A 20,270-nucleotide genomic window follows, 5' to 3' on the forward strand; every position below is an offset into this window, starting at 1 on the left:
GACTGTTATGATCTTTATGTACATCTCCTATCCCGTTGTGGTTTAGTCATCCTTCTCTGATTCACTCAAACACATTGGCAACAGACTTTGTGTGGTAAGCCTTACCTCGCAAAACTTGTGAGAAAGAACCCTTCTGGTTTCCCATAATTCCTTGCATGGCTGTAGGCACTGCAGACAAACAAAGAAAACAGACCTGAGAATGGAATGTAACTAGCCATTGAGTAAGAGGGAGAAAAATAGTAAACTGTGCGGCAAAATATGCCAAGAAAAACCTTACTCTTACATCATAAAACCAATCTACCTCAAAAATACCCACTGCAATTTAGTCTTTTTTAAAGTATTACTAAACACACCCTACAAACCTTAATAACTGTTTTCCTGCTATAGTCTGGCAAATGGACATGCTAATTAGTATATGGCAATTGTTCTTTTCAGAAATCAGGTGACTGTGAAAATATAAAGTTTCCTGAAGTACAGGCCACACTTTTTGTTTGTCTGATACTGGTTACTCACAGGTCAGACTAGGCATGGCAGACCAGGATCATATCAGCCTGGGAAAATAGGAGCAATACACTTACCACTTTATTAGAAATGCCTGTACATCTATTTACTCATGAAATGATATAGTCAGTATAATAATGTGGCAGAAACAGGTCAAGAGCTTCAGTTTATGTTTACATTAAAGATCAGAAAAGGATAACCAGCCAGTCTGACCAGCCAGACAAGCTGGTCTAAGTCTGTCTGAAGCTGTTGATCTCCTGGGATGTCCTCAGAACACACAACATGACAAATATTAAAATGGACAGGCTACAACAGCAGAAGACCACAATGAGTTCCACTTCTGTCAGTCAAGAACAGGAATCTGAGGCTATAGTGGACACAGGCTCAATGAGACAGAACAGTGACCAGTTAGTATAGACGTGTCAATCTAAAGTCAGTGTACATGTGGAAAACATGTTCTTTCTAACGCTCTATAGAGCTCTTTGATTTTTCCCTCTGGAGGTTTACCCTTTTTTAAGTTTTTATATGGAACCCTACAAGAGTGGGGGTTTCTTTAGAAAAAGACCTTCGACACAGAAGGAACCCTTGAGGAACATTTTTTTCTGTGTAGTGTAATCCTGACCACAGGCTAGTGAACTAACTGTAACTGGCTTTCAGTGCAGAGCCCGTTCTGGCTGTCAGCGAAAGAAAAGCAACCTCCACCGAGTAATTGGATTTACGTGTTGAGTGATGAAACGTGTATATGGACCACTGATTTTTCGTACTTTTTTTATAGGAATGTCAATTCCTTAGGATTGTAAACTTCTTGTGTAGGTGATCGGTAGATTTTCTATTTCCTACTCAGAAGGCAACTAGCTTTAATGCAGGGTTCTGCGACTCCGGTGCCGGAGTGCCACGGTTCTACTACACCTAGTAATTTATTGGAGTTGATTTATGTGTCTTTAAACCCTACTATAATGTGTTTTCATTTAGCCAAACATTGAAGCCACGCTCCCACCTTCCCGTGGGAAAGCTTTTAACAAAATAATTGATTTTGATGAAGTACCTTCAAACACAGGACTACAAATTCATTCACTTCGTCGCTAACAAACCTGAGGAAGTAAAAGCCTGTAAGACCTGTTTTAAATACAGATCTTAAGTCAAGCGCCCTTTCTTGTTATGAAGTGAAGTAAATATTTAATACTTGAGTAAATATTGTGTTTAACCTTACACATCACTAATGCTTAAATAATAGATTATAGTGTCACACTGACAGGAAAGGGTGTGTACAGTAGTGTGTTTAGTCTCAGTCCTCCCGTCCTTTCCTCTTTGCTCTCCGCGTACTTCAGTCCTCTCTAATCTATCAAACATGTGCGCTCCCGGCAAGCCTCTGTCTCTGCCTCACCGGGCCAACCCTAGTCATTCATGTCGTCTCCAGTACGAGCTGGACAATATTAAGACATCTGTTGTGTGTTATCTGACGGATTATTTCAACATCTGCCACCATCTATTCTCCGCTAGAGAAAAGACGGCTTTCGCTTGGCCGATCCCCACAGAGTGCACTCTGGCTTACAAACGAAAAAGAGGGAAACAGACTGGTTTGTAGGGAAACAGACAAAGGTGTCACTTTACTGCAAAAATAATCACAGCAAATGTGTAAATTTGATTGATCAGTCAGTCATGCTGAGTCCTATCAACATGGTCTTGCCACAGGGGTTGGTAGGAATTTCAACGGAGAGTATGTTATACTGGGCTTTGAGAAACCTGATGGTGAAGATTAGCAATACTGATAAAATTGTTAAAGGCTGTCAGAATCATGAACTAAGCCAATTGTAGATTTCTGTTTAGGGCATTCTGGCAGATGACCTTATCCAGAGTGACTTACAATCCATCTAATCTTTTTATTTATTTTTCAACAGAGCAACTGAGGTTTAAGGGCCTTGCTCAAGGGCCCAGTCATGGCAGCATGGTGGTCCTGGGATTTGAAACCACAACCTTGCGGCCAGTAGCCCGACACCTTAACCACCGAGCTACCACATCCCTGTTCTAGACAAATTCTAATATAACTCAGTTTAATGAGAGGAAAGTGGACGTGTGTGTGATTGCTGTGTTTCTGAGGACCAAATGTTCCCACAAACCAAAAGGTGCTAGTAATGGTGGTAACACGTACAGGTAATAAACATCAAAGATGCTGTTTTTACAGAAACCCCAACACCAAGGTTAAGGTTGTAGATATGGTCAATCTTGTGTGTAGATATGGAAATTATGTATTAGTGAAAATCCCTTTATGAAAGAAATAAAGTATGTAATATAATAAAAAAGATATATGTGTAATATACATGAGCATCTGGTTGCAAAGCCTTGGCCAGTTTGACCAGTGCATGCACTGCCTCCATCTAACAACCGCTGACAGCCTTCATGGGTCATCTTCACACCCAGCACTTCAAAAACCCAAAAGCCACCGCCCCCTCTCAGCTAAATATGCTCCCAAACACACAACGCCTGCAAACCATCAATGTGACAACACTCTCCGGTGAGGGTGTGGAAAGAAGGCTAGTGGTAAACTCGGTGAACATTAGAGCTGGACTCCATTACGGAAAGTTGTTTTCCTTCCTGCTGCCTCCACAGCACAACTCCCATATTCATCACATCTAAACAGGTATGCTGTGCTTAGTCGGAGCCTGACACAGGTTATCAGCGACTAATTTCTCTAATGTGCAGGGCACCGACTTAACAGACAGCGTCCAATTATGTGGTGATGGACGGACGACAGGCTACATCTGGAAGTGGAAATGCAAGTAGTAAGAGCTGAGCTTAACTGCAGCACAACTAACATGCTTTACTCTAAACAAACTCCTGCATTAAATACATTTGTGACTATTTTCTGAACCAGGCTATGGTACACTGCATGTTTAAACTTAACATCGTTGCACTTTGAAACGTAAATGGTCATTCACTGAGGGATGTTATTGCCGTTCCGTTTCCATGACAAGGCCCAAAGGATTATTACTGAACAACGAGTTCAACCTGAGTGTTTATACCGTGGCATCCCACAGGGACGGAAACAGCTTCCTCTGCTGGTCTTCATCACGCTCGCTTAGACATATTCTGTTTCTGAGCAATGCTGACTCTTTAGCCTTTCATGCTGTATTGACTAGCCACTGACAGACTGGCCTAATGGGATCTTTGTGCCTGGTGAAAGCCACTTAATCTTCATTGACAGAGAGAAAATGCAGATATTTCAGCAAAGTAGAGGAAGCTTTTGATAAAACTATGAGAAATACCGTGTGATCTTATGTGTCATTTTTAAAGCCAAGAATTTCAAAGAATGAAAACATTTAAAAGTTAACTGTAATGATTATAAAGAATTATCATCACTTACGTTTTTCAAAAATACATTTCCCCAAATATTTTCAAGCTGTTTTCCTCTGAACATTTACAAGTCTAGACACTTTATTGACTACATTTAAAGCTTTCAGCTTTACCAACACATTTATATTCTTCTTTAATAAGATTTTCCAATAAAGCAACAATTAAAAGAACAATTGAAATCAGGCTTCTTGTTCCAGCTACAGAAAAAAAGAAAGCATCATAAAGTGAAGCCATTCCATAGTTAATGGAAATAATAACAGCTCTAATACAGATGGCTGACAAATTAAAGGAAACCAACGAACAGTGTCTCAGTAATGTTTTGAGCAGGAGAACTACAGTGTGCCTTGGCATCGGAGTCTTTGAAAGTCTACGGGGGGATGAAGACCATTCTTCCAAAAGATGTAGTTGTTTTGATGATGGTGGTGGAGTGTGCTCTTGAACACACAGCTCCGAAATCTCACAAAGGTGTTCAAGTTCAGAGCTGCAGACTGTGAAGGTCATAACACATCATGTACATCATGTTCATCCTTATGAAACCACTCAGTGAGTCCTCATGCCCTGCAGATGTTTTCAGATGAGACCACAATACAGAAAACAGCAAATTGCCAATAACCCTCCACGTGGTCACTATTATCACTGTCACACAGGCCGTGCCAGACCATCGATTAATCAAACAGTCACACAGAATTGTCCTGATTAATGTCTCTGGCTGGAATTGCTTCTCTACTGGCACACAACTCTTCAGTAGTAGGCTAGAGTAGTGTCTGCCAAAGTTTCTCACTCTTTTCAAAAATCCTTTTTTCTGGCAGATTTAAGAAGCCAGCAATTGAAATCTTATAATTTGTTTTAAAAAGTAATGCTTCTTGTTGAGTTTTGTTTCTATACCCATGGTATTGTAATTATGTAGGTTGAGCTTACGTTTCATCTCAGTGATCCAAATCAAATCTGCCATCTTCTAGTTGAGGCAAAACCCAAACAGAGGAACTCCTTCTTATGTGAGTTACGTGATGAGAAAAGTGACTTAATTTTGTACATTTCGCAGCCGATCCAAGGCCTTGCTGTTCGACAGAGAAGCGCAATAAGCTGAGAAGTCGACCCAAATGCTGCCAGTAAAATGCCATGCACAGCATAACACAGGCACTGTTTTTCCATTTTGCTCTGGCCAGGCAAAAACTTGGGAGCCTGAATGGGGATTCCTTGGCAATTTCAAAGCCTGTGTGTCTAACCACAAAGTCCCGTCCTTCTTGTCTTTTCTCAGTACGATAGATGTGTACCTCGTCACTAGTGTGCACTGCCTGTGTGCCAGGATGCTCCACTGATGTGCCAGTCTATGAATTCGAGGAAGTGATACAATGCACTGTATTAACTTCAGCACTTTAAGGTGAACCAGGTGTACAAACCATATGTGAAACCCAAGACACTAGGGAAGAAAGCCGGCTCTATAGATCATGCGAGTATGCATGGTCATGTTGTGTCCACTTTGGTGATAGAGGTACACCAGAGACAAACGCCGTCATGATTTGTCAGGGCCAGAAATGTGTTACTGTTTAAAACCTACCTTGCTGGACAGTAGAGACTGTCGATGATGGATGGTCAGCTTCACGGACTTCAATCACATATTTAGACATCTATACGGTGCAACTTGCCAAAGTCATAAAGCTCGCCTTTTAAGCCTTTTGATTGGTTGTTTTCATTACCTGGTGCAGGAATGTGATCCTATCACGTAGTGGAAAAAAACGTGTGAGGGAAGGGTAGGCTGGAACACATTAAGGACAATATGGAAAACCCTTCAAAAAGATAAAAGCCAACTGTCCTTCAGTAAAAAAAGACATTCACCAGATGACCAAACCAGCCAAGAATGGCCGAGCCTTCCATCTGTCTTCACCTCTAACACACTGGCTTTAATGCACATGGCCAGGCAAAAAACCTCACAGACACACTGTTGAGCTTAAGCTACGATATCATCACTACCATCTACACTGAAACAGTAATAGCACTTAAATATTATCTGATTCCTAGAATTAATCCATTTCTTATACTCTGTGCACATGCTGATTACATGTTATATACTTGGCACAAATAATCACGGTCATTTCATTTTCTTAGAATTCGTTGTGAATTATAATTATATTATTATTATACACTATATTACTGGGAAAAACACTACTAATAATAAATACTCCTTGATTTTGATAAGTGTGTGGTATGGTTGGGTCCAGTTATACACATTTAATGTTTAAGCCTCCGAATGGCATCAAGGAGCTGTTGTTGTTTTTTTATGTGCCCAACATTACTGGACTGACTGTGATCATAAACACTCTTGACATTTGTTAAAGAAGTTGTGACTCGCTTGTTCACGAAACGACTATTACTTTTTCGGTGGCTGATTTCTAAATCAGCAGCAAATGTAGAAGCGGATCAGTCTCCTGAACTACTGTGGGTGAAAATGACAGCTTGGCCTGCCCATGAACCCCGACAGCAACGCTAAGCTGGTTTATTTATTTGCCCTTTGCTTTTTGTTTACATTGTGGAGAGGAAACATCCTCATTCCTAATGCTCTAATCCAGTCTTTTGATCAGCTCAAGCAGACTCAACGAGCAGTTGGAGAACCACAGGCTCTGTTAACAATCTGTCCTGTACCAACAACGAGGGGGGATGGCGTGGAGATTTTTCCAGCTAAATCCATTTATGGCTGCTTAAATCCCTAAATCAAAGCCAAAGCCTAAAAGTTAATTTAAACAAGCTATGAACAGAAACCTATACATTTCCAAACGTCCACCACAGCACAGAAAAGCCTAGGGTTTTTTTTTTTTATAATAGGACTGCAGCTTGACACCCTCTATACCCTAAAAAACAAAAGTTTTCCAGCGGTCACTATGAAGAGTCCTCTTCGACAGGCAGAGGATGTTATATGATCTGACACTCCTGTCTTTTCCCCTTTGTGTGTCCAAACCTAAAGAGAAAATTCACCAATTGCTCAACTTTTTCAATATATCTACTGGACTGAAGCTGTGCCACAGATGTAGGGGGTGATTTCTGAAGCTCTGTGACTGTATTTTAATAATGTTATGTATTAAGCCAAGACATGAGCCCATATTTTGGCCTAGTTGACTCCCATTATAGGATAAATCAGTTAATGTATTGCGGAGAAATATTCCAATAATTCACTTCAAAACATTCGGGGGGGACAATAACATTTTCCTTTAACCAGTATATAAAGGACTGACCTCAGACCAACAGTGAGGGAAAATTTGTAGCAACACCTAAAACACTCAGACAGGGGCTGTGGGACTGCGGGTCACTTGTTATGGGACCATTAAAAAAAAAAAAAAGATTCCACTGCTGCCTGGGCCATTAATCAGAGCATTAACCAGAGAGCTGGTGTTTTACACACTGAAAGGCCTGAGAATGCTTCGAATGTGAATTTATTTCAAAAACTTTTTAAACTTTGTTTGACTTTAATTAACTCTACATGATAATAATGTTCTAAAGCCATTAGAACATTGTCTTATTTACTTACATCCAAGTACAATTCTGCGTAACCCACATGCTCATGTATGTGCAGTAAAACACATTGTGTGAAGTGTAAATGAGCTTGAAAATCACCTTGGACTGATGGCATGTGCCAAAAATGAACTAATAATAACTGGTTCAGTAAAAACTCGTGAACTCTATTTAGCACTCATTTCATATATATATATATACATGTGTGTGTGTGTAAAAAAAATTTCTCTTTCTTTCTGAAAACCAGAGCTTTTTTGACACATTAACAGCATGGGAAAAAAATCCATATTGGACACAAGATTTCTGAAATTGATCATTGTTATGAACACCGGGAGGAAATAAACTGTACAGTCATATCAGTAATAATAAGACTCATGAGTCCGGCAGTTAGGAAAGAAAATAATGCAGTAATTTTGGTTAAATCATCACAGACCTCATTTTTAAGAATGCTATCCAATGATCACCTCCCGGCCTCTTTGCTTTTTGGTTTAAACATTTTCATTTTACCTGAAAAGCATGAAGAGTTGAAAGTTGTGGTTTGGTACACTGACATTTAAACGCTCTCAGGCTCCAAACCTACCATGACAAAAACCATATGTAGAACATCTTTCATTCACTTTGGGAACATTGTAAAATTCCACAAATGTCCAGTAAACGTGCAGCGCTGTGTAAATACCTTTACGGCTAAACAGGCTGCTCGCAGACGAATGTGGCAAAAGCTTGTCATTAAGGTGTCACGCAGGGCACCAAGTGAAGTGGAAAACACCCGATGTTTAATGCAGTTTAAAATCAACAGTTAGCAGATGAAAACAATTCATGCTGATCTACTGTGGGAACTGCCTGGGTGATCTAAAGATCCTAAACACATTCACACTTACATAGTAACCCTGTGTGTGTGTGTGTGTGTGTAAGTTTGATCAAACTCAGATCAGGTATCTGCAGGCCACACACCACAGAGTGCTAAACGTTGAGCCACTGAAATAACGGTACTTCAGTCCAGAACCACTGAGCCTTAGAATGTTTTTAGTCTGAATTATTACGATTTGAAATATTTTTGAAATGTTGTTAGTGACTTCATGATGAACATGCATGCACATCCATGTTTGAAGTATGTGAGAAGCAACTAATCAAAGAAATCTTCAAAAGGAATTCCAGAAATCTACGGAACGTTCCATAATACGAGTAAAATTACATTACAATGACAAATGTGTGCAGTAACACCCTCGTCTCTAGATGAACTTTTGTGTTCTTTGTATGAGAGGTTTATTCCAATTTTCCAATATCAATTAAGACTCCTCAAAGGAGCTTCCAAAGAACACAAATTGCAAATGCAGGAGCTCTAGAACAACACAAAGAGTTCCTCTGCTCTCAGAAGACACTATAAAAATGGAAAATTGCTAGGTCAACATTGGCCGGAGATGCCCTCTCCACAGGGCTAAAAGAGAGCCGAGGCCGCACTCAGCTGGAGAGATTCCCCCAGAGAGGTGGCCACACAGGGAGCGACCCTCCACCAACTGCCCCCGATGATTCAGCTCAGTGACCAGTCCAGGGGGGTCGGGTCAGCTACCAGGCCTGCAGCTCACCTGCCACACGGGGGGATGGGAGGGAGGGATCCAGATTCGGGTTAACGGAGGGGAGCTGGGTATGTGCGTGGCCTCCGGCTTGCTCTAAGCTGTCCATTAAAACAGCAGGCTCTCAGAAACAAAGGTTAATCGAGGTCTAGAACTGTAGAGAGGTGTGTGAAGCACAGCTACACTGAAAGGAATACTGGACGGCACCTTTTTTTCTTTAGCTCTGGTCACATAGATGAGTCTCTGGGAATGCTATCAGGTTCCGTACTAAAGCCTTTTTTTAAATCAATCCTGACTAAATTGATTTTTTGAGTAGCAGATTAGTCTGGATGGATGAACCTTAACGCAGAATGTAATTAAAAGAAGGAAAGTATAGAAACATGGCTTCCTTTAAAAAAAAATGGCTCAAGCTGGGACCGAGCCCACGTGTAAAAGAATGACCCTGACACATGCTCTAAGAGAACGAACAAGGGCTAATGTCAAGGGCCCTTTATGAGAGGCAGCGCAGCCCAGGAGGATGTGAAATGGCTCTCATTATTTTCATAAGAAGCACAACATTTACTTTACCTATTATTGGAGGAACTGTGGGAGAATCACCTCCATCTGAAAGCAATTAGAACAGCTCAAGTGCTTGGTGTGAGAAATTCAGCCTTCACAGGGGGAAAACACTCTACCTTTTTCAGGCACGTTTAACCTTGCTCCCTCAGGGCACTCGATGGAGAAGGCAGCCAAAGACGTCTGGCTTAGGCAATTACTATTAATGACCTGAGCATGTTTACTGGCTTATTACAGAGCAATTAGTGCTGCGTATCATTTTATTCTGCAAAACTGCAAGTTGGAACATTCTGCTGTTGCCTTCATTATATAATACATTACATATGAATTATATCATTTCTACATTCATTGAAAAATGAAGCATATCAAGGGATTTTGTGGAGAAATTACAATGAACAAATGTCTCATTTAATAAAAAAAATGAGGTCCAGTGACCAAGTAAAACATTCCGACATTTAAGAAGGAAAAGAGCTGTTTCCTCTTTTAGATAGCTGATCGGTCAATCTCGCTAGCTCGAGTTCAATTCAACTATGTGTTTCAACACCTTGTGGTGGTGCAATAAAAAACAAGAGCCCATGAATTTCCTACATCCTCCTCATGCTATTGCTATTGCTTTCAAGACATCAAATTACATATTTAAAAAAAAAAACAGGCTTTTTTACAGATCAGGTAAAAATGTCAGACAGCAAATGCAGAGATTTGTACAGGGCTTATGGACACCGTGTAACTGGCCAAAAAGTTATCTGCAATAAAAAAAAGGATTTGACCTCGAAAGCCAAACACCTTGTATCACAAAATGAAAATTTTATGAAAGCACCCTATTAAATACCTTCACTGTATCAATAACCTCGGCGATGGAGCAATTAAAATAATCTGCAATACTGCTGCAGTGGAAATTGTATTAAACATAATCCTTGACCTGAAACCAGGATCCCTGAACACATTAAATTCACTCTGTTTTAGTTTTCAGTTATGACCACGTGAACTGAGGACGAATTTAAGGTGAATTTAATGTGTTCACTACGGTTCATATAAAAGCAATAAACCTTTTTTCCTTTTCTTTACAATAGACAGTGTTTCACTGTAATAAACAAGGTAGAGAGCTGAGTCTGAATAATTCGATGGAAAAAGCTAAATTTCTTACCTGAGCACATCTCCTATGGTTTTCACACCAGCCCAGAACCTCATCACTCTGTAAGATCAAAAAAAAGGGAAAATCAAGTTTGTGTGTAAATTATAATGACATGTAGCCACAGAACACAGACTGACCTTTCCATATGATCTGTTTTCTCATTCACTCAGTCATATTACTATGTTTTATTTAGTTCGTATGTCATCATCTGTAGGGTGAAACCAGAATTGTTTCCAGAGTGAGGAAGTGCACTGGGCACGGATGAATCACACTAGATATAAACACAGGAGTACCACACGCCAACGCCATGACCTCTAGTGTACGTCAACCTCTAACCACACAGACTGCTGGAAAACTGGCAGCCGGGAATTAAACGTGACTAACGAAGCTAATGATAGTAAAAGTGTCTGTGTTTTGACTCGAGCTCCCTTTCTGATTTAATCCGAAACATCCTGGACAATTCCTTCAGCCACTTCCATAAAGGAAAACTGTAACAGTCCCAGTGAAATAACAGAAAACGCAAGCGGTGTCAGGCATAAACAACTATTTAAAACAAATCAAAGAGCACCGGCACAGATTCTGTCCCTCTAAGCGGGGTTAATTACCCCTCTTTAAACACCCCCTCTGGGCAACCAACATTTATCCTCCGCAAGCTCTCTTCATGCCACTTATGAGCTCCCACGCTGCCTTTGTGAGGTCTTAATAAGCTCTTAAGGAGAAAAGAAAAACCCATTATGTTTGAGAGACTGTCCTTAGGTCCAAAAAACTGATCTCAAAAGGAATGTTGGAGCGTAAGATCATCCCCAGAGATTACATCACCCTTTTAAATCCTTCTTGATGACTGTTCCATATGAAAAGCCAAAACCCACACCTAGAAACTACAGGCCAGAAACAGTAACAGGTTCACATGCCAAACAGGTGAAAAACAATGAAAAGCACATCAGTGTCAGGGCAAATTCAATACTGGGGCTATTGAAGAAAATGTATTCTAGTGGAGATTATAATGACGTTTAGACACAGGGTTTAATCTTTGCCTAAGGGAGAGTACAGTAAGGCCTTTGCTGCCACTTAGTAAGAGCATTAACCTTTGGGAGTCATCAGAGTTGCTTCCTATTCACAACAGAACTCTGATGGACAGAAACCCAAATCCTTCCTGAGTGTTTTGCATTTAATCTTTTTTTTTATTTTTAAATATCGAAAAACACTGTTTAATTGAATTGACTTGCACATGCTCACCTCATTGTCTAGGTTTTTAAGTGAAACCATTTATGTATGACACTTTACGTTTCTTCCTTGTCTTTCCTGTTTGGAACAATAATAGTTTGAATAGTTTGCACACTCCACTGAAATCCACAGCATCAATGCTTTTGGATGAAGTTTGACCAAACTGTACACACACACTACACACACGGTACATAGTCTATCCATGACCTCTAGCATACCAGATAGCCAGCTGCAAAAGCTAAGACCAGCACATGGTGTGAACAATCAGACAAATAAGCTTTTGTTCTGCTTGTTTGTACCCCATTTAGTGGCTTATTTCACACCACATGCAAACTGCCATCATTCATGGGAATTTATTTTTGGCTCTTTTGGCTTACATGGGACTTGAAGAAGGGAGAGGGAAGTCATCAAAGAGATAGCATCTGAACAAGAAAGGGCAGAATAAAGAGAAAGAGAGAGAGAGAGAGAGAGAGAGAGAGAGAGAGAGAGGCTGTCAGATAGGCTAAGTTAGGCTGCGTCACTCAGCCTGGCGGCCGCCCCTTTGTTCTTAGCCCCTATACCACATGTGCAGCTGTTTCAGCTCCAAGCACAAAAGAGAAAAACTCCATACCACAAAGACACATGCGCCAACATATCTAAACACACTTTATGACATCTGACAGCAAAAATGTCGCGTGAAATTGTTGCAGAGTTTAACCCCTAAGGGCCAAAGAGACAGTGGAAGAGCTCTCTGCCTATAAGCTCCCCATTTACATTTAACTTCCTAATTCTGCCATTATGATGATCATTGAACAGCATGGTTTGATTGTAATGGTTTCTGTCTGGGGTTTTCTCATCCACAAAAACAGAGCTGACTCTTGATCTTTGCTTTATGAAGCATGATGTTAAAAAGGAACCACATTCACGCAGCTCTAGTCGACTGCTCAGAACGGGAGAGTCATGAGTGATCGTGGCAGCTGAATGTTTGCGTCCTTTTATGTGGACAGGAAGAGCTCGTTTGGACAGAAGAAGAGAGAATCAGGCCTAGTTATGAAGCCCTGCTTTATGCATGTAGGGTCAACTGACAGATGTAATGACCTGGCTACAGCTGAAATTACACTTGCATGCCATTGTGAGCTGTGTAGTCACAACACTTCAGCTGGCTTTCAAATAATTTAAAGATATGAGTTGAGGAGAAACCGAATGACGTTTAGATTTGAAACATGTACATGTCCATTAAGATGATTAGACAGACACAGTAAGTCATGGTGCATTTGAAAGGCATGATAAACAGAAGCAGATAGCAACTATACAAAAGTGACCAGATAAAGACCCTCCTGGGATCTGATTATTGTTCCAAATAACTGGATCTTTATTTGGGTTTAAAGTTGAAGTGAGTGAGGACTAAACTGGATGTGTTGTTTTCCTTTTGATGGGTTTTTTTCCCTTAAAAATAAATCTTTGGAAAAACCCAGAGATGGAAAAGCTAGCACTGTTAGCACAATGTTTAATTCTAATTGACTCCAGTTACATCACTTGAGTTTTTTGCTATGAGCAAACCAATATAGTTGATTCTAGCTCAATTTCCACCACAGGGACTGACCAAAGCAGTTACTAAGGATGCTAAAGATGTTCATGAGCGTGGTCTTTCTATGTCCCACCAGCTTCATGTCTGACCTTTCATCCTCATGAAAGTAAAAAGGAATAGTGTGTTCATATCTGTATCTGTTTTAAAACACACTCCAGTTTATTCAGAGTAATCAGTTTGGTTACGTCTCTACGAGACAGGCAGCCAGATAAATACATATGGAGAGAGAGGCACACAGGCATACAATATTATAGCTGTATAGCTGAATATTTAATGACCCTGCAATCAAAGCTGTAAAATAATTAAGTCTCCGTCCGTCCTTTGAAGTCCTTCGGTCCGTAACTATTCCGGGAATCACACCATAAACTAAACCCGAAGCTTATTTACTTCAGCCCACAATGCATCTCGACTTCAAGTCATACTCCAAGTGCCATAATTACACACTTTTGTCTCTGGCCCAAGTCACGACAGCGTTTCATGCCTCCTTGCATCGGCCTGCTTATGATGCATCAAGTAGAGGCACAGACCTGACGACATTTCCCAGAACGAGAATTACGAGCTAGATTTTTTTCAATTGTTTTGGCCCTTCTGGTTAAAATGTTGTTAGTACACAGCAAGAGGTAAAGAGAGTCAGGGTCTCAGAGGGCTCTTTCTGGTCCCCTTCATCCTGTAAACAGCTATTCTGAAACACAGTGGGTTCACTGGAGTTTTTATTACCTTTGTGACTAGGCTCATGTACATTTGAACACAGCCAAATAATTGCTTTAAAAAGTTACTGGAAGTTTCAAATGTGTAAACTTTGTGGATATTGTGCAGAAAACAATGCAATTAGGCCAAGTGAGTCAAAGCGTTATACCACATAATAGCACAAAGACAACGGAGAGAGACGAAATGAAATTTTAGATAATTCTGGTTGCTTTACTGGCCTTTAATGCAAAATACAACTTTTGATACAAATGAATAAAAAGAAATCATATTCTTATATTGTTCTGTAAAGGGCATATTCTGGGTACCTTTCTGTCATGTTCAATGGATAATCCACAACTTTTCTATTCATTTATTTCGCAGACTGTTTTATTCAAACTGCTAAATGATGCAGAATCCTAGCTGGAATGGCAAAGAGAAACATCTCCAAGTGTGAGGCCTCGAGAATGCGACACCGCTAACTGAGCTGTTAGAGACCCACAGAGCAGGAAGTCTTCATGAAATTAAAAGAAAAAAAAAACAAGCTTTTTCTGAGACTCCGATAATGAGCGTTATTAAAGGACTCACCGTCTGTCTATCTATCAAACTTACTTTTGGGGCGAGAAATAATATCAGATCAAATTCTCCACCGAAACTTTGCTATTCAGTTTCGTGTCACTGTCTTCCCGAGAGGCTTAATAACGTATGTGTGATATCTTATAGTTTCACCTGAACAAAACCCATTACAGGCACTGGATGACAACTAAACACACACCCACAGGTATAGCACAGTTTTAATAAATACCCGAGGAAGGTGTATAAATGTATAAAACACTGAATTAGCTTTTCAGGTCATTGTTGGATTGTGTGTATGCTTAATGCAACTGAAAGTCATTTTAAAGCCGTCACTGGACCAACGGTCAAACTGATGAGTGTTATTAAATAAATACTGCAGCCTTTAAATGTATGTGTAATGTATACATAATGACCATGGACATTCCTGTAGTCACATTTTCCTACTGAGAAAAGAAGAGAAAACTAATTTACAGGAAACTCACTTATAATGCTGTGCATGTTTATGGACTATGAATTGGTCATTGGTCATTAGTTTCTCAAATTCCAAAAGTGTTCAAAGCGAAGCTGTAAATCTGCTGTGCGATCAGGGACAAGACTTTTCGAGGTCGTGTGATATCACGTCAATCCGGAAGTGCCTCAGGATTGTCCTGTTTGTGCACGGAGACCACGGAGCCTCAGAAAGTGTAAATAACCGTAATTGTGTGTTGTTGTTTTTTTACAGTATTGGTCCAGTTTTAAGAACTGCTTTCACAAGACTTTCTCTCATGTGTCAGTGTTAGAGTATAAGGCTGTAGGTTAAAATCTGGACAATAACAGTGATTTACCTCTCAACATCTGCCCTAGACTACCATTGTGAATAAAATAGTAAATAGGATTTTTTAATAAAATAAATATTGACCACACAAACAGACATAAATCTGGACCCCCCAAAAAAGGTTTACATTATTTTTCTTCTCTGCTTCACCACACACCTTTCATTTTTCTGACTCTATCTAGTTTCTTCCTTCTTCCTTCTCCCACATGCATTAATCACAGGCCAGATCCGAACAAGAAGGAAGTGGAAGACAAAATCAGATGAAGGAGCAGGCTCTGCTCTGGGTGCCGCAGTTGTTCAACCTCTGAACCGATTCTCTACCACCCACAGAGGAGACGTACACGTGTGACCCTGAGCTTTTCATGAACCATGAGGTGCGAAGTAGAAACATTTGAAGGTCACACCGCATTAGCGGAGCCGAGAGAAAAACGTGGCCAAGAACTCCATGCTGCGTGCTCAATGTGGAGCTTCTTTCCAACGTGGATCTAATTAGGGTGATTTCAAGCCACAAGGTCAATTAATTAGCTTGAATTGCAGCAAAAAAAGATGTCTTCGATCCCCGAGAGATGGTAGTAAGACAGAGCGAGTATGAATGGTGTTACTTGCTAACTTCACGTAGGAACGCTGTTATTTCACTGTCATGTATTTAGTCTGGTTTGTCAGCTAGCCTCTGAGGGGAAAGGCTTTCACTGGACCTAGAATTTGGCACCACTAGAAAAAGAGCAGAAAACTAACATAAAAGAGCACTTGAAGAAAATTAGGCTACACACCATTTGCTTTGAGTTTAGGGGCCCCCTCTATTAACACAAACCCAGGTGGGCAAAAGGAAAAACAGCCAGAAGAGTTAAACACTGCTGCTTAAAGCACACTTAATGACTTCCCCATCCACCAAACTCAACACACATTGAAGTGGACTGGTATGTTGACTATACCTTTTAGCAAGGCTTGGAAATATGACAATATGATGTAAACTCTGACCTACACTTTTCAAACCAAAGTGATGTGGTCAAATTGTAGTGTTTTTATAACTTAACTCTTACTCAGAAACTGGACTTTAACATCGGTTCTTGTCTTTAATTTACTTTCTGTAAATGTTTTATTAAGCCTTTACTAATGTAATTAAATTTATACATTGTGTTCCATGTCATGTACCACTGGAAAGTCTTCACATATTTTATATATATATATATATATATATATATTCACACACACATATATATATATATATATATATATATATATAATTTTTTGTCATATCAAGCAACCTTATCAGGATTGTAGCCATCATTTTTCAGTGTGGTGCTGACCTACTGAGGTATATTATATTCTTTTCAGAGGATAGTGATATGGTCAGATGTTAGTGCTTTGTAACTCCACTGTCTTCAAAGTTTTACTCCTTTTTTCTGGTTTTAATCTGTATGGGTGTTACAGTTCCAGTTGTAGCTGTCTATCACTGTCTTTGTAGCTAAACCTCAGTGTGTTTCCTGCCACATATGGTGTACCAGCTCACAGTTTGTGGCTTCTGAACATTTCTGATCGTGTCATTAATAGTGTGATGTTGAGGCTCTGACCTGAAGGCGTCTGAAGGCGGAGGTCAGCTGAGTGATGTGCAGCGTGAGGCAGCGCGAGGTGCAGCGCGCGCTGTTAATCTTCTCCACAGTCTCTCCGTCTTCAGCACCGGTCCTGCGCGCGACGCTCAACTTCACAACGCAGCACAACAATATCGGCAAAACCCCGGAGACAAACATGGTCCTGCTGTCACTTTTCGTTTCGCTGTCACGTGTACGTCGACTGTCTCGTGCAGGTCTTTGTTTGTTTTTTTTATCGACGTAAATCCCACCTGAAATTGACGCGCTCGGAGAACGCAGTGTGCACGCGCCGTCAGAACTGGAGTGCAGAGTCGCCTCAAGAAAGACACTCCCCCCCTCCTCCCCGCTCACACACACACACACACACACACACACACACTGCCCTGCCATTTGTTTGAACGTGTGGCACTTTGTCACTATGAAATGACCATTTCTGAATAATTTCCATTTCTGATTGAAGTCGTGTTTTAGACTTTATAAAAAAATACTATACTGAGATCCTATACTGGGAGCACTGGGTGTGAGGCAGGAACCATCACACCAATATGTGGACCTTTCTTAAAGTGTAGCCACCGAATTCCAGAATTTTAACTGTAATGCTAAAGCTTTAAGAATTCATTTCACTCAGACTAATGACCCAGACCAGTTCCAGTACCCATGTGCACAAAGCAAGGTCTATGAAGATTCATGGTTTGTAATGTCTGAACATCTTTGGGTTAAACTGGAGTGCTAACTGGACCCCAGACCTCCTGACCTCACAAAGGCTCTTGTGGATGAATGAACACAAATTCAGCATCCTTCATGGGAGAGATTTTTAAAAAGCATGGTCAAATGTCTACAAAACTTTGGCCATTTAGTGTAGCACTACATGATCATGAAGGGTGGGAGGAAACCAGAGAACCCGGAGAAAACCCACATGCCCACAGGGAGAGCCTGTACTGAATCTCCACAAAGGTTTGGTCGGTGACAGTAACCCAAGCTCGGGATCGAACCTGAGGACCCTGGAGCCATGAGGCAGGAATGTGCTTAACTACTGCTTAATTAGTTCCTATCACTCAAATCAGGTCAGTTAAGTCATTAAAGGCTGAAACACACAGGAAATCAACTGACCATGTACAGCAGTCACTAAATAAAAGTGAACAATCCCAAATCCACTTGGACAGCATTTGCTAAAGTCAGATCACTTTTAGGTACTAAACTCTAAACCCTAGCTCTCCATGTCAGTGGTATTGTACTCTGGTGCTATGTACTTTTAGCTGGGATTTTTAAACTAGAAATGTACATCTAGCATTCCCTTAAATCTTTATGCTAAAGGGTAATTATAGTCCAATTAGTCCAATTATGTAGCTTATATCCCTTATATAGGTACACAGTATCTGTTTTTGCAAGTGAAAGACACATATTAATGATACCATACATATTTATGCTCCAGGGCAGAGCTCCAGGAACAGGATCTGGGAGAGAAGATCAGCTTTATTTCCATCAAGCACTGCAAAGGGTTCTTCGATTTGTTCCTTTAGATAAAATGCTGAACTCGGAGCCCTACCACAGAGATTCAATTTCAGTTCAGGTTCTAAATAGAACCTCTTTACAACAACAACAACAACAAGGGATCCTCAAATGTTCTCTAAATGCTTATGTGTTGTCTCTTCTTAAAAAGGTTTTTGTTTTATAATTCTAAAAAGAAAGATTTAGTTATTAGTTTTTACACAGAATAATTTCCCAGAGGAACAAGCTGAAGAACAGATGAGTGTAATCATGTGAGCTACAGTAACTCTACAGAACTCATATCCTAAGGAGTGCCACCTTACTGAGAAGCAGTTATACAGTTAAGTATACAAAGCATACAGTTTATTCTATTTTTCTTACAGTCATTCATCTAAGCACAAGAATCTTAAACTAAGTCATGATTTTAATTCACATTACTGATTGAGTATTATTCTTATTTTAACAACACACTACCACAAGCTTCATGATGTTAGAGCTTCAATCCAGCACAGCCTAACCTACTCAGATTTTTTTTGTTTCATCACTGGCTATCTGGACACAGGAATGACCATCTGGAGTACAAAACCTAAAACATCTGGCTAATCCACGGTTGAATTGCTGCATTGCTCAAGAGATATAAAAATGATAATTCCTTCACATTTGCCAGTAATTTTGTAGGTGAAGCGTAAAGGATTGAGTAACATAAAAGTCAGGAGGGAGCGCAGACGTCCATGCTTTTCTCAAAGGAATGAGTATGGCATTGAACCTGATTTAGCACAAAATATGTGCAATCATGTGTAAAGCGTATAAATATGGAGTTATTTAGTTACCAGGTCGAGAGTACGATGATAATGACCTCGTGCTACACGTCTCCTGGGAACGAGCACAGAAGATATTCCACTGATCACAGAAATGCACTATTTTGTTCAAAGCCAGCTGAACAAATGATATACTTTTCAAAAGGCTACAGAGCCACGTAAAGGACAAGGTAACACGGTCAGCAGGCTTCATACAGGAGAGCAGAATACCTGTCATTAATCCTCAAAATGTGCACTGATTATTATTTAATCATTATTTCCCAGAAGCTACGAAATCAAATCTTTGTTCATTTGCATCAAAAGGTCCTTGCTTAGAAATGTGCATGTAGCATACCTTTGAATCTTTACTATTAAGCGTAATTATGGTTTAATTATGTAGCTTAAATCCCTCATTAAGTATCAGAGTCTGCAGCTGAAAGAATCACAGTAAAGATACACAAGACATGTGACTGAGGACACAACCCCAGTATTATTTTTCCGGAGAGTGAAGATTACATTTAGTTTCGTCTAGCACTTTAAAGGATATATAGAGACCTAGCACAGAGTTATCTTCAATAATAGTTTGAAATTGAACCCCTTTTCAACAACAACGACCTCAAACACTTAAGTGTTCTTCTCTTTTTAAATGAATTTTACTGTACATTTCTAAAAGATATGCAGTTGACATGTTGTACTATTCTGTATGATAAATAGAAAGCCCTTTAGAGACCAGGCAGCTGGAGAGATCTAGCGTCCTCATGTGGTATATTAACACACTACACACAACACACTTTGCAGTAATCCTGTAACTAACTAATAACTGTTAATGAACAACTGGCCTGTTTAATGGAGATAATAGTGTAGGTGACACTATTATTCTATTACTATTCATTTTCTTGTCTTTTTGTTCAGACAGA

The 20,270-nt window shown here is 40.1% G+C and overlaps 1 protein-coding gene across 1 annotated transcript in view; it reads right to left on the reverse strand.

The window, feature by feature from the left end:
- Positions 1-17,387, reverse strand: part of anos1b (anosmin 1b) — a 41,149-nt gene extending 23,762 nt beyond the window's left edge. Inside the window, exons 1-3 of the mRNA XM_058400424.1 lie at positions 17,051-17,387; positions 10,627-10,674; positions 106-168 (exon numbers count right to left, since the gene is read on the reverse strand). Of these exons, the coding sequence (XP_058256407.1) occupies positions 106-168; positions 10,627-10,674; positions 17,051-17,227 (288 nt within the window). The 5' untranslated portion in view covers positions 17,228-17,387. The remainder of the gene's footprint in view (positions 1-105; positions 169-10,626; positions 10,675-17,050) is intronic.
- Positions 17,388-20,270: the final 2,883 nt, after the last annotated feature.

The sequence above is a fragment of the Hemibagrus wyckioides genome, linkage group LG10 (genome assembly GCF_019097595.1).
Source record: "Hemibagrus wyckioides isolate EC202008001 linkage group LG10, SWU_Hwy_1.0, whole genome shotgun sequence".
Taxonomy (NCBI): Eukaryota; Metazoa; Chordata; class Actinopteri; order Siluriformes; family Bagridae; genus Hemibagrus; species Hemibagrus wyckioides.